Here is a 13,171-nt window from a genome sequence, read left to right as displayed (position 1 = left end):
GGCGATTAGCGGCAGCCACCACAGGGCTCATACACATTTAGAAATTTCAAAATTCCATACTTTTTCCAGATGCTTATTTCCAGACTTCTCTGTATAAATAAATAAATAAATAAATAAATAAACAAAAATCATGGCATTTGAAGAAGAGGATTTAAGTCAGGTAATGTAGCTCATACAAAAAGATCAAACCCAGATAATTTCAATGCATTTTTTTTAGATTGTTTGTTTTGTTTTACTGTAGATGATAATCCGTGTAGTCTAATGTGTGTGTGTAACATTTTAGCTGTGCTGCCAAGCGCCTTAAAAAAAGAGATTGATCCATTTATTTGTCTACATATTCATCCAAAGGTTTTGGAAAAACATACACTAGTTTTCATTTACCATACTCTTACAGATCCTGGAAATTTATTAAATAAAATTACATACTTTTCCATACTTGTGTAGGTGTCCTGTAGAAAGTGATGGACTATGTGCAAATTGCTTTAAACATGGATGTGGTTTCAGTCTTTGTGCATTCATTAGGATTAATAATTTGAACTTGTGTATCATTTATTTTGTAATATTGAATGCAAAATTATAATAATAATGTATAATTTTCACTAGGCCAAGTCTAATATAGAACACATATAGTAGGTAGGGGGTCCCTACTTAATCTCTCCATCAGTTTGGGCCTGAAAACCGTTGAAGACCTCTGGTCTTGAGATGCTAACATTGCCCCCTCAGTTATTCAAAACTACACGATGTAAATCCATGCATCTCCACAAAACAACCGCGGCAAAAAAACAGCGCTTCTATTCCATCTATTCCATCTCTTCCATCGCTCGTCCGCCAGATGTTCTAAGGGAAAAAATCCGTCTCAGTGCAGTTGTGTGGAAAACAAATGACTTGCAAGCAGCGCAGCGGAATATGCATGATATCAAAGCTCACAGTGTATTCAGGCACGCTCACGCAATCACCGGCTAATCGCGGCGTTCCATTAAGACACAAATAGGAGCGCTCGGTTTGTTTAAGAGGCAACCAAGGTTAGTAAATCTACTCCTCCCACGCACACTTTTACTCGGATCTAATTTGGATGGCAATAAGACTAAACACCATTAGCTCTCTTTAACCCTCTCCACGTCCTGATCGCAGCCACAAGCCAAACCGCCGGCTGTGTTCCCCGGGGCCGAAGGAGCCGGATATCGATCGCTGGCGGGCGCCTCCTCGGTGTTTGTTGGGACATAGCTGCAAGTGTGAACACGGCTGACAGTCTCTGACGTACTGGCAGAAAGCCGAGCTCATCACTCTTTTGCTCTCTCCTCCCCTTCTTCTTCTTCTTCTTCTTTTGTTTCTATTCCTTCTTGTACACACACACACACACACCGCCAATGAATCACTGTCTAGTTACACACCGATTCCCCGGGAGGCCGGAGGAGGCTCAGTGAATCAAACCCTCCTTCTTTTCTTCCTCTTGTAAGCGGACCTGAACGTGGTCTCTAAGGCCAAAGCAGCCTCTGGTCGTATCAGGGGAAAGGTCGGAGCAGGCGGCCGATTCATAAAGTGTAATTTAACCGCGATGGGGGGTAGAAACGAGAGTTCACGTACAGAGGGCTGGCCTCGACGGCAGAACTTGTTTGCAACCCGTGCGAATCAAAGCCCGCGGCTCGGTGTGAGTGGGTGCATAGGAGGGCGGCGGCGACGAAAAAGAACGCAGCGCGTTAGGGGCAACACGAGAATACGCGCGGAAAAAAGGCTCGGCGGCTAATTACAGGCCCGGTGCCGTGGAGGGGACACGGGCCGCTAATGGTCGAGGTGGCCACTAATGAGGCTATCTGCCACGCACACACACAATGAACGGTGATTACAGGTGAACAGAGACAAAGGTACAAAAAAGGAAGTTAAGGGATGGCTAAATATCAGAAACATTTTCGAGGTGATTATTGTTTGCAAGGATCAAACAGTCTCATTTGTGAAAAAAAGATGCACGCCGTTACAAATTCAAAACCTCCACCATGTTTAGAAGCACATTTATAGATTGAAATGACCATAAAATGATGCCGTTAGAGGAACGGTGAAGCATGTGCTTCAGTGCCGATACGACGCCGCCGTCAGCGGCTGATCCGCTTAAAGCCGGGAAACGAGCGGCTTCGACTCCGTCTTTACACGAACCACGTACCGGGTCTTATTATGATGGATCGCTTCATTAACGCGCCGCGGCCACAAGAGGCTGCATTTACATGGAAAATGTTTCTTTAACGCAAGTGAAATCATTCTGATAAGAGCTTCCAACTTTAACCGTTTACGTGGAGGCCAAACAAATTGATGTGATTAAAAAAAAACACACAGAAAACACGCACAGAAAGACTGGAGAGAGAATCATTGTTAGGAGCTAATATTTCTCTATTGAACAGATTCTCAAAATTCCTTCTGATCAGCTCAGTCTGCTCTGACTGAGGTGGTTAAACGAGATCCTTTTCATTCTGATTATTAGATTATTAGTGTAGCAAAGGACTAAATTACTCAAGTACAGAAACTGAAATCAGAATTCAACATAACCTCCCGAGACCTGAGCTTTAGTTTGGTGTGAATTCCCCCATTTCTCTTTATTTGGGATTAGTAGGACTTAAGAACTATAAAAACTAAGCAGCGTCTTTGAACAGGAAGTATTTTTTGTAAAAAAATAAAAAATAAAAAAAATGTCCTCATGTGTGGACACAGGGATTATTTGCCTCAATATTATAATAAGCTACCAAAACTTAATTTTCATGTCTGAAATGACTGTGCAAAAGCAGAATTGCAAATAACGAAGCCCCGGTGTCCTCAATTGAGTACTTGGTAATTAGCAAAGCTATAGCTCGCTACTATTACTGCTGTTATATTAAACTAGAAAAGCTAATAAGCATCAATAAAGAAGTTTCAACTGTAAAATTTGATGAGGTTTTGAACCTTGTCCGCTTTTGCTACGTGATTGACCGTAGAATGAAATGCCCGCTATCATGTTTTTACACCTACTAGTATCTAGTTTAGAGGATACAGCTGCCACAAACCTAAAACTTAATGTCCCCATATGAGGACGCGGGGTCTCAGGAGCTTAAGTCGACCATTGCACTTCCTCATTTCTGCCTTCCTCAAGAGGCGCCATCTTCATAGTTAGCGATCGAGCTAGCTGTGGCTGAAACCTACACAACATTTGTGAATGAGAAACAGTGACTAACGTCACGACATGTTAAACGCTTCTTTTACTGAAGAGAGGAAAATATGTCTAACTCCGTTTTCACAGATTGTCTCCGAAGCTGTTGTTTGTAAAAAAAAGTCAAGGACAACCAAAGGTGCCGCTCTTCTCCAGTTCCGTCTCTTTTGTTAACGACGTCTCCAAACGATCAGATTTATCGACGCTAAAGAGCCGCGTGTGCTCTCGGTATTGACGCTAAGCCGCTGCGGGCTCTCTCCACCGTGGCCATGACAACACCAAGCCGAGCACAGGCGAGGGCTTTGTGAGCGGAGACCGCAGCGCGCCGACCCTCTTTGTTCTTTTTGTTTTTCTTTAATTCTCTCTCTGCACACTCAGACATTTTTTCTCCGTTTCTCTAGTTGTTTTCTGCGCCAGAGTCCTCGCATACCTCCGCCTCCCTCCGCTCAGTTTCCTCGTAGGTGTGAAGAGGCACAAACAGGATGTGTGTAATTATTGATGAAGCTCGGTCTGTGAACTTTCCTCGCCTCCTCGCCAGACATTTGCGATGCCATGATTCTGGACATTAGCGAGTGAGTTGTCATAGTAACGGCACCATTTAAAATAAATAAATAAATAAATAAAAAGGCATTACAGGATTGTGGGAGTTTGTGGAACATGTGGGAGTTAAGAAAGCATAAAAGATGTCAGTGCCTTTACCTTTACGTGACTGTGCTGAGACTGGATGCAGAAGAGGCAGAAGCTCTGGCTGGCTGCAGTGTCAAAGGGCGGCCAGCGAATAAGACAAATAAATAAATAAATAAAAAATCCATCCGTGTAGAAACGCGCGCACTCGCAGCCTTTTTGAACTCAGTCAGCTCCGTGGTGCTCATTCAATCCCCCGCGTCAGATTGTGTTCAGTGAAAGTGATGAGCTGTGCGCCTGAACTGGCAAATATTTGGAAACTGTGACAGAGAGTGAAGTGTGACAGTTGTTTGTTGACAGATATCGGTCTCTCTCTACGTTACGCTGCCTCGCGGTATGAGGCCTCAGAAGAAAGAAGGAAGGAAGGAAGGAAGGAAGGAAGGAAGGAGAGGCTGGTTCAATTAGACGCCGTGGCGACAAGAGTCCGGAGGAGCGGGGCCAAATTGTGGTGTGTTAAGAGCGAGGACATCACTCCTGCAGCAAGGTGACAGCTTTATTGGGATGGATAATGGCTTGGCTAAATGTTAGCGGAAAAAGAGAGTGATTGCACTCTCTCAAATCTCTCAGTGTATCAGTAATATCTCTGTTGGTGAAAATGATGTTGAGAGACACAAGTATTTACTGCGGAATCACTTCAAATTAATTTTAAGAAACTAACTCTTGACAGGAAATAAATTTTTGTATCACACCAGCCGAGGGAAGCCATGCTTCGTCTCTTTTTAAACACTGTAGCTGACATTAAATAATAAAACCCTTGACAGTTTCAGCAATGGTCTGTTGTGTTGTGTCACTTCGTCTCTTCCTCATTTCTCTTCAGTAATTATTGAGGATTTTACAATGTGTAAAACAGCACCCCTCTAAATGCCATGTAGTCAAATGTGGTATTGCACTGTTGTCTGAAGAGAAGCCAGGCAAAAAAAAAATATGAATGATTAACCAATCAGGTGAGGCTGCTGTCATGACACTGTTCACCTGTGATTGACCAGGACTGTGTCAAGGGAAACCATCCACCCTTTGGCTTCCCTTGGCCATCATTGAGGCATTGAATGAAATGATGCGAGATTGTCAAGTTTGTGTGGACATTTCGTTATCAGTGATGGGGGATTTTGAGTATTTAGTAACAATAAGTAAATAAGTTATTTAAGTCAACTCAAGAGGACGATGCATGTGTGCGTGTGTGAGTGACATGTTGGTTAGATAACAACCGTGTTTAAGGCCCGGTAAAGGAAACTTGGCCAGAGTCTGAGAGTGGAGTCACGTGGAGCTGCGATATTGATGACCCGACTGCTACGTTTAATTAATACTACACTTTTGTCATTATGTACTGTACTGTACTTATTTATGTATTCATTTATTTATTTTTACAACTATCATGGACCTACAGGAAAGCTTTACAGAGCAGTTGGCATGGCAGCTGGTGTCGCCATATGTCACATCCTGTTTCTATAGTGTCAAATAAATAACTAAAATTAAACTTAACCAAAAAAAATGACATTTGAACATTATGTTAACTAGCTGAAATGAGAAAAACCGTCACTGAAAAAAAAACATATTTGATGCGTTAGCATTTAGTGTTTCAGTTTGGTCCAAGTCCCATCCACTAACATGGAGGAGGCGGAGCTTATGACCTATACTGCATCCAGACACCAGGGGGAGCTCTACTTGCTTTAGCTTCACTTTCGAATAGCAGCTCCGCCATTCTTCTTTATACAGTCTATGCTAAAAACCAACATAACAAAAGCCTAAATTTGAGGATTCATATCAAATTAAAACTTTCCACCAGATCAAAAATAAAAAGGTAAAATCCCCCCGCAATACTTCCACGCCATCCACTAATTAATGTGTCGCCTCTTCCTGACTTCAAATATACATGTGCGAAATGCAGTCACGATACTGTGGGAGCCGGCAGGGTGACAATGACTGTACTGTCTGTGTATCTATCGCACAGCTTGTCAAGTCACAGGAAATCACCGCAGACAGATGTGACACCTTGCCTCGGCGTATTTAACTGTAGTGGAACAATGAAACAAAATAAAGCGCGTACATAAGGTTCGCAATTGCCTCAACAGGTTGCTTTATAAGCTGGAGCATTTGTTTCCACTTTGCTAAAGCTTTGCTGCGAGTGAAGAACCCAGACAGATGGCAGGAGCACTTCACCGTTAGATAGTAGACGGTGTGTGTTTATGTTTGTGCGCGTCAACAGATTGGAGATTTTTGGGATGGTGCCCTTTTTCTTTTATTTTTATAGCAGCTTTACTGGATAAGAAAGAAAAAATAAAAACCCTCTTCATCTCCACTCCTTTCTCTTTTGTCTGCTTATTGGCTCCCTGCTCACTGACAGAGACATGGGCCACCTCATAAAGTTATAAATGGCGATTAATCTATTCAGAGGACGCTGCTGACCTTTGTGGACGAGTCTCAGTGGTGTCTGTGGCACCCAGCCGTTGGCATTATGATTGGTATGTGACATTATACAGCACAAAGAGCCAAGATATGGAGCTGGAAATTGGTTTGCTCGCGAGTGGAAACATCCAAGGCTCAAACGGGGGGTGTAGTTCCTCAAGCGGCCACTAGAGGCTGAGACGAAAAGTGAAAAGATGCGTAGCTGCTTTGATTGACAGGCTGTCAGACGTCTCTCCAGGACCTCTGGTCATGGTGCCTTCCATTTGCACTCAGAAGTCAGAATTTTTGAGTTCCAAGTTGGAACGTTCCCCGAAGTCGGATTTTCTACTCAGAAAGTCGTAGAATCCTACATACCCCCCGAGTTTAGTTAGCAAGATGGCCGCCCATGTGTAACCAGTAATTATTAGCACTTCTGATTAGTTTCTGATGCATTAAATCAGTTGTACAGACAGACAGTATTTTTCCAAAAACATACGCTGAAATCCTGTTATAGTGTAATTTAAGCTTTTCATATGTTATATGGGAACTACAAGCCCATGTCGTGCTAACAACAGCTAAAAACAACCTGCCTGGTAAAACTAAAACGGTGCCAAACACCATCATGGCAAACTGTGATTAATTAATTCATAATTAAACAATTAAAACTTTTGAATATTTTAATAAATTTCTACCTCATGATCTTGTAAATTTCATCACTGGAAATAATTCTAGTAAAAAAAAACTCATGAGTTAGTTGAAGTTATCTGTTTAATTTACAATTTGTGCAGCTTAGTCTAAATTTAGTTTAACATTATAGCAATAATATCAAGATTTGTTCTTAAATTTTCAAAAAAAAAAGTTATATTCATGGTCACGGCTAATTTTCCGACTTCTGTAACTGGAACGCCGATAACTCCAGTGTGACGTCATTCCCAGAGCCGAGTTCCACCCTCCGAAGGTGAATGGAACGCGCCATCACATTTCACCTCTTTGGCCTTGTTTTTAAATCAGCCATGAGTTACGAGGACACAGGAATTGCAAAGATGGCTCTTTGTCAACCCTACGGGTAACGTCATCTTTCGGCTTCGCCCATCTTGACAGAGTCAATGCTTGCATGCGTAAACAGAAGCAAAAGATGAAGTTCACGCGTCGTCACTTAAGCGGATGACGGGAGAAATCAAGGACGGGTAAACACAAACAGATGAGTCATTTTAACAACATTTACCAACAAGTTACCAGAGACGGATCCTATCTGTTCGGTTGGTGAAGAGCCAAGGTTGCTGCTTCTAGATTCTAATTAAAATCTCCAATCTTCAGCGCCTGAGTCATCGTTGACAGATGCACTACCTCCACCATTCAGTAAGAAGGTAATTTCATTTTGCAGGCAGATCACAGCAGGCGTACGCACAACGTATGTTCTGTCATTTGAGTCATACACACACACACACGCTGTGCATTAAGGCTGCAACTCTTTCCTCTTTTCTCTCCGCGCCATTAGAGGGAAGCTGTCTGAAGGTGTCTGGCTTTGAAAATCAGACGTTTTGCACGCACTCGACATAATGCACACGTGCACAAAGAGCAGGAAACAGTCGAGCAACTACCTGTTGATTTTGCAAATAATAGCCCTGTGTGACTCTCGACAGAGTGCAGTGCATAATTATGATTGTCAGAGGGCCACACATTCTGGGAAACACAGGGTTGAAAGCCCTCCAGAGTCATTTACGACTTTTACAACACCTTTTTTTTTTTTTTTTTTGATGTTGGGGCTTTTATTTTAGCCTTACAAAAGAAGACAGAAGTTGCCACACGTATGAAACTTAGAACTTAGAAAATAGCTGCAAAGAGCACAAGTTTCAATCACACTGCATTGTTGAAGGTATGGCTCGGCGAGCACAGAGCCATAAAGTTAGCAAGGACACTCGCGAGGAGCTGTACATCACTCAGCCATTGTTGTGCACTGCAGGACTGTATAATAGGTTTCTGCAGTGGACTGGACCACACACACAGACACATTCGGCTGCACTAGAACACGACAGAGATGAATTGCAGACAGATATACATCGAGAAAGACAAATATAGCGGAGAGATTGAATGCTCCTGCCAGGCGAACGATCTTCGACGCAGTCCCTAACTGCGAAGGGGGGACGGTCTTACCTGTTCCACCTCTCTGAACCACCAGGCTGGTCTCAGCTCCCACGGCGCACTCCTTGAGCAGCTCCACCACCTGCGTGTGCGGGAATCCCTGCACCGGCTGCTTGTTAATCTCCACGATGAGGTCGCCCTCGCACAGGCCCGGGCAGCCCTGAGGCTCCAGGACCTGCTTGACGCGCTGACCCGTGGCGCTGTCCGCAATCGTGAAGCCAAAACCGTCCACGCCTTTCACCATGGTCAGGGTGAGCAGCTCCCCTTGGGTCGCCCCCGACGACGCCATGGAGACGCTGTCGGGGGGCGTAGTGCCGGTGGTGGGGGGAAGCGAGCCGTCCAAGTGGGTGTCGCCCGGGTGAGCCGTGAGAAGCTGCTGCTGGGCCGGGTCCTGGCTGGGGTCGGCCACGAAGCGCGCCGTGCGGGTGAGATAGTCCAGGTAGTTGTCGTAGCCCGTCCGGCCGTTCACCATGATGGGCCGCTGCTCCATGATGCCCAGAGGGGAGATGATGGTGGTGGTGGCGGTGTTGTTGTTGGCGTTGGCGACCTCCTCCGGGTCGTAGGGCAGCGGATAACCGCGGCACAGCACCAGCGTCACGCTTTGGCCGATGGGGACCGACTGGAAGAGCTTGACCACATCGGCGTGGGTGGTGCCCAGGACGCACACGTCGTTGATGTAGACGATGACATCGCCTGCAGGCGAAAAGGACGGCAGACACATAATAGTCAGGTGTAATGGCTGCGACATTAGGAATGATGGATGGAGACAAGGGCGGCTAAAGACGATTAACTTCTAGAGAGGGTAATATCCAAAGCCCACGTTTAGACTGAAGTGTATTCTATTAAGAATACACAGACCAGCCAAAACATTAAAACCACTGAGAGGAGAAGTAAATGACATTGACCGTCTTGTGACTATTCAGTGACTAACCCTAACCCTAACCCTAACCCTAAGGCCTCCCAATTAACAGCACAATGTTGCCAGACACCACAGGACGCCCTCAGAAGGTCCATGTCCATTCCCTGATTAGTCACAACTGTTTTTGAGGCACAAGGGAGACCTACACCATATTAGAAGGGTGGTCATAATGTTTTACCTTGACGCTGATTAGTGCTTGCTCTGTTTCACACAATTAAAATGGCCACTGATTATACTAAATAAACACAGATTAATTGCATATCAAGAGTTTAACTCTCTATAACTGTTCTACTACTCAATCAGCTACATCCACAGCTGTAAACAATCCCTACAGATAAGGTCTTATTTGCCTTTCAAGTGGCTAAAATGTTTGCCTTTTACGGGCCGCGGCGGTACACAGCATCGTAGATAAAACCTCGTTGACAATTAAATGTTCTCACAAGAAAACACTCCACATCCAGGCTTATCTTCGTCTCAACCAGATTACTAAATATAGTGTGTTGCGCTGCGCTGCGTTGCACTGGCACCGTGCAGGTTTTTAAAACTCTGTGCAAAGTGTCTGACAAACAGCATTACCTGGGTTGATAATGAAAACAATTATTTTCTAATTGCAGACAGAACCGTCACGGTCTTTGGAGGGGCTTTGTGATTACTAAGCAAAGCACACACTGGTAGTGATTGGCTCCCACCTTACTAACCACGGGCTCCATCCTATGCAATTCCCTTAAAACGTGAGCAGAAGATAATAATGGCACTAATGGCTGGGTCAATGACACTTTTTCTAGAACAACAAGGCAATTCGTATTGATTTCCCAGAGTTAGCAGTGAAGTGGGGCCGAGCTTCTTCTTTTGACCCCTGCGACTGACAGCGCCCAAGGTAAATGGGAGCTAAAGCATAAACACTGTCCCAGGTTTTAGCAATCTGTCGGCACTGACAGGACGAGCTGGCCATCTCAAGGCGACGTGACGTGAGGGACTTTTTAATTAATCCGGGTAAACGCGCCCGACATTTGCCTTGAGCACCATTGTCAGAATCGATAGCCGAGCGCACTGGCAGAAAACAAATGATGGTGCCGTGACCTCATAGCACCCTCACCGTGCCCATGTGTCTCATTCTTTAATAGCAGAGAGGACACGCAGACTGAGAGATGGCATATAGATATATATTACACCAATCGCGGTTAAAGGGTTTGGGTCACAGGTTGCGTTTTATATGCCAGAGCTTCGTGATATCTGTTTCTAAAACTTTAACAGTTGCTCTCTTTTCTGTTTGACGCAGGATCAGTGTTCCCCAGTGGGTTTTTATTATCATTTTGTTCCATTTTAATCAATGTTTGAAGTCTGATAATGAACAATTTGGTATTTCATAAGAAAGAAAAGCCAAGAATAATAAGCTACAGTAGTAATTAGAGATATTTTATCTTATAAAATCATTTTTAGGAGGGTAAGAAGACGTAACTTATGTGAGTTCTACCTTAATGTTTAGAGTCTAAAAGAAAGCAATAGGACTGCTTTCTGAATAAACATCTCAAGAACTGACATTTTTTTGTTATAAGTTCAGTTTTCCGTATCAGAGAGAGCATCAAATTAAGTCCAAATGGAAATTTCTCAAAAATCAGGAAATAAATCGTTGTACTGATGCATGACGAATACATTTTCTTGATGACAAACTGAATTCAATCTAAAACAAAGTTACAAAATTTAAAATATAAAGGGTTGTAATTTGGTCACCGACACGGCCGGTGGATGAAAATGAACAAAACCTGACTTCTCAACAGAGAAAAGATGAGACAAAACTTTCTCTCCAGACGTTATTAAGCCTTCTGCAGGTCCCTTGTAAATTCTAATCACCCTGACCTTAACACCACACTCACTGGGACCAAGGACCAAGCTTCCAGCTGCGTCATCTTTCATCCTCCCATCCTTGTATATCCTCATGACATATTCATCTCGGTCTAATGGTGTGTTCAAGAGTCTGTCAACTTAATGGGAGGTCTCTGTGGCCCCGCTGAGAAGACAAGGCCGCGATAACGCGCCAGTTTAGACTCTCAGCAGGGTGCAGGATATCGTGCGTTAGCGAGCGACATGTGCTGACTGTATATTTTAATTAGATAACTATACTTCTTTGTGGTGAAGAGGTTAGGGTTTTACATAGGACCAAATAATATTTCTGAAGTGAGTGGGATTAAAGGCTAACGTCATCAGACCTGTCCTGCTTTCTGCGACAGCCAACGCCAACGCCAACGCCAACATATCTGAGTGTATCGAGCACATCTCTTCTTCTTCTTTTATCTTTTATTGTGCCTTTATGCGATGTTGAAATAATCAGAAAAATTAGTCTACGTCTGGGAAAAAATTCACATGAGCACTCCCCAAAGTCTGAACTAGAACTCACAAAGCCAGAAAATGTGGTAGGCGTAAGTAACCCTAACCCAAAATTGGCAAACAGACCATAATTATGAGCAAATTTAGATGTTTTTTTTTTTTTTTTATGCTTAACGTGCAACATTTGGAAGTAATGATATGTCATGGCTGATCATTTTGATCTTTTTTGTTAGAGCAAAAAGCAAAAAAAGAAATAAACACAAGACATCTAATTTGTAGCGTCCATTCTGTTTCTTTCATTGCAAATGAACTCGGAAAATTAGATATTTTGAAAAATGAGATGTGAATAAGTAAAAATGCCAACTAAAACAGCTAGCTTTAACAGACAGAAGTCAGGCCGAGGCAATATTTTCAATTATATGTAGAGTCATGTCTCAAGTTATGTACTATACCTGCTAATTCTAACTGCTCGCTAACACAACGTTAGCTGTGCGTTTCAGGGTTGTCCAAGGAGAAGTTGCATTTACTACGTTACTCTCCACAGTGGCTCCACTTACTTCTTGTAATGTATTTGCTATAGAGACTTCTTTTTATCAAGACAAAGATAAAGACAGACCAGACTTTGTCCCCTATGTGTCCTCCTTTGATCAAATCGCCCATCCATTGAGTGAGAGTGTAGGGGACAGTGAATGCAGTCCCATCAGTCAGAGTCAACATTTTAAAATAACATTCACGGTCTCTGAGAGCGGGTGTATTAGTATATTCCCTAAAATATGTGTTTTCCTCATCCATCATTGCCAAAACAGTCACCAACCGGCGTTTACAGGCTATACTGTTTGAGAGGTTTTGCCTCCAGCTAAGCCCCGCCCCTCAAAAAATGCCACAAATGCCAAACTGTGAATGGGTGTATACATACTAAAGTATGGCAACATGCAGGAGTTTACATGTTCTCCCTGTGTCTGCAATTTGGTTCTCTAAGGGTAAAGATATGCTCGTTAGATTCACTGGTGATTCTAAATTGGCCGTAGGTGAGAGAGTGAATGGTTGTTTGTCTTTGTGTTGGCCCTGCGTTAGACTGGCGACCTGTCCAGTGTGTACCCTGGCTCTCAACCAGTGACAGCTGGGATGGGCTCCAGAGGACAAGCGGTTAAAGGAAATTAATGAACATGCATGGTGTGTATTTATTACAACCACAAGTGTGAAACACCGACCAACTCTCACCGTGAGCGGTCGCCATCTTGGCTGTGTAGGACGTACTGAAGTCCTAGCGAAGAGGCTGCAGCTGTTAAAGTCTGAGCGCTGCACCAAGTTAAACACATCTACACAAAGTGTTTATTTATGACTAAGCTCCACTGCAATCAGTTTGAAGTTATCTGTTTGTTTATCGGCTAAATTTAGCCAATAAAGTGCTGAAATTATTTAAACGTAGAGCCTAGGATTAGCTCCGACCGCTAACAGCCAGTCAACTAGAAACAATCTGATTTGATTGAAATTTGTTTTGAAACCGAAACTCCCCGGGTGACTTTCACCCACTAGGAAAGTGAGTACGT

General features: G+C 43.5%; 1 protein-coding gene across 13 annotated transcripts in view; it reads right to left on the bottom strand.

Moving 5' to 3' along the window:
* Positions 1-13,171, bottom strand: part of magi2a (membrane associated guanylate kinase, WW and PDZ domain containing 2a) — a 215,123-nt gene that overhangs the window by 29,007 nt on the left and 172,945 nt on the right. For all 13 annotated transcript variants that reach the window (XM_047575046.1, XM_047575048.1, XM_047575047.1 and 10 more), the window contains one exon: positions 8,390-9,070. In XM_047575046.1, the coding sequence (XP_047431002.1) occupies positions 8,390-9,070 (681 nt within the window). The remainder of the gene's footprint in view (positions 1-8,389; positions 9,071-13,171) is intronic.

Source organism: Mugil cephalus, chromosome 22, assembly GCF_022458985.1.
Source record: "Mugil cephalus isolate CIBA_MC_2020 chromosome 22, CIBA_Mcephalus_1.1, whole genome shotgun sequence".
Taxonomy (NCBI): domain Eukaryota; kingdom Metazoa; phylum Chordata; class Actinopteri; order Mugiliformes; family Mugilidae; genus Mugil; species Mugil cephalus.
Note: the sequence above shows the minus strand (reverse complement) of the source record. Positions and strands in the feature narration are given on the sequence as shown.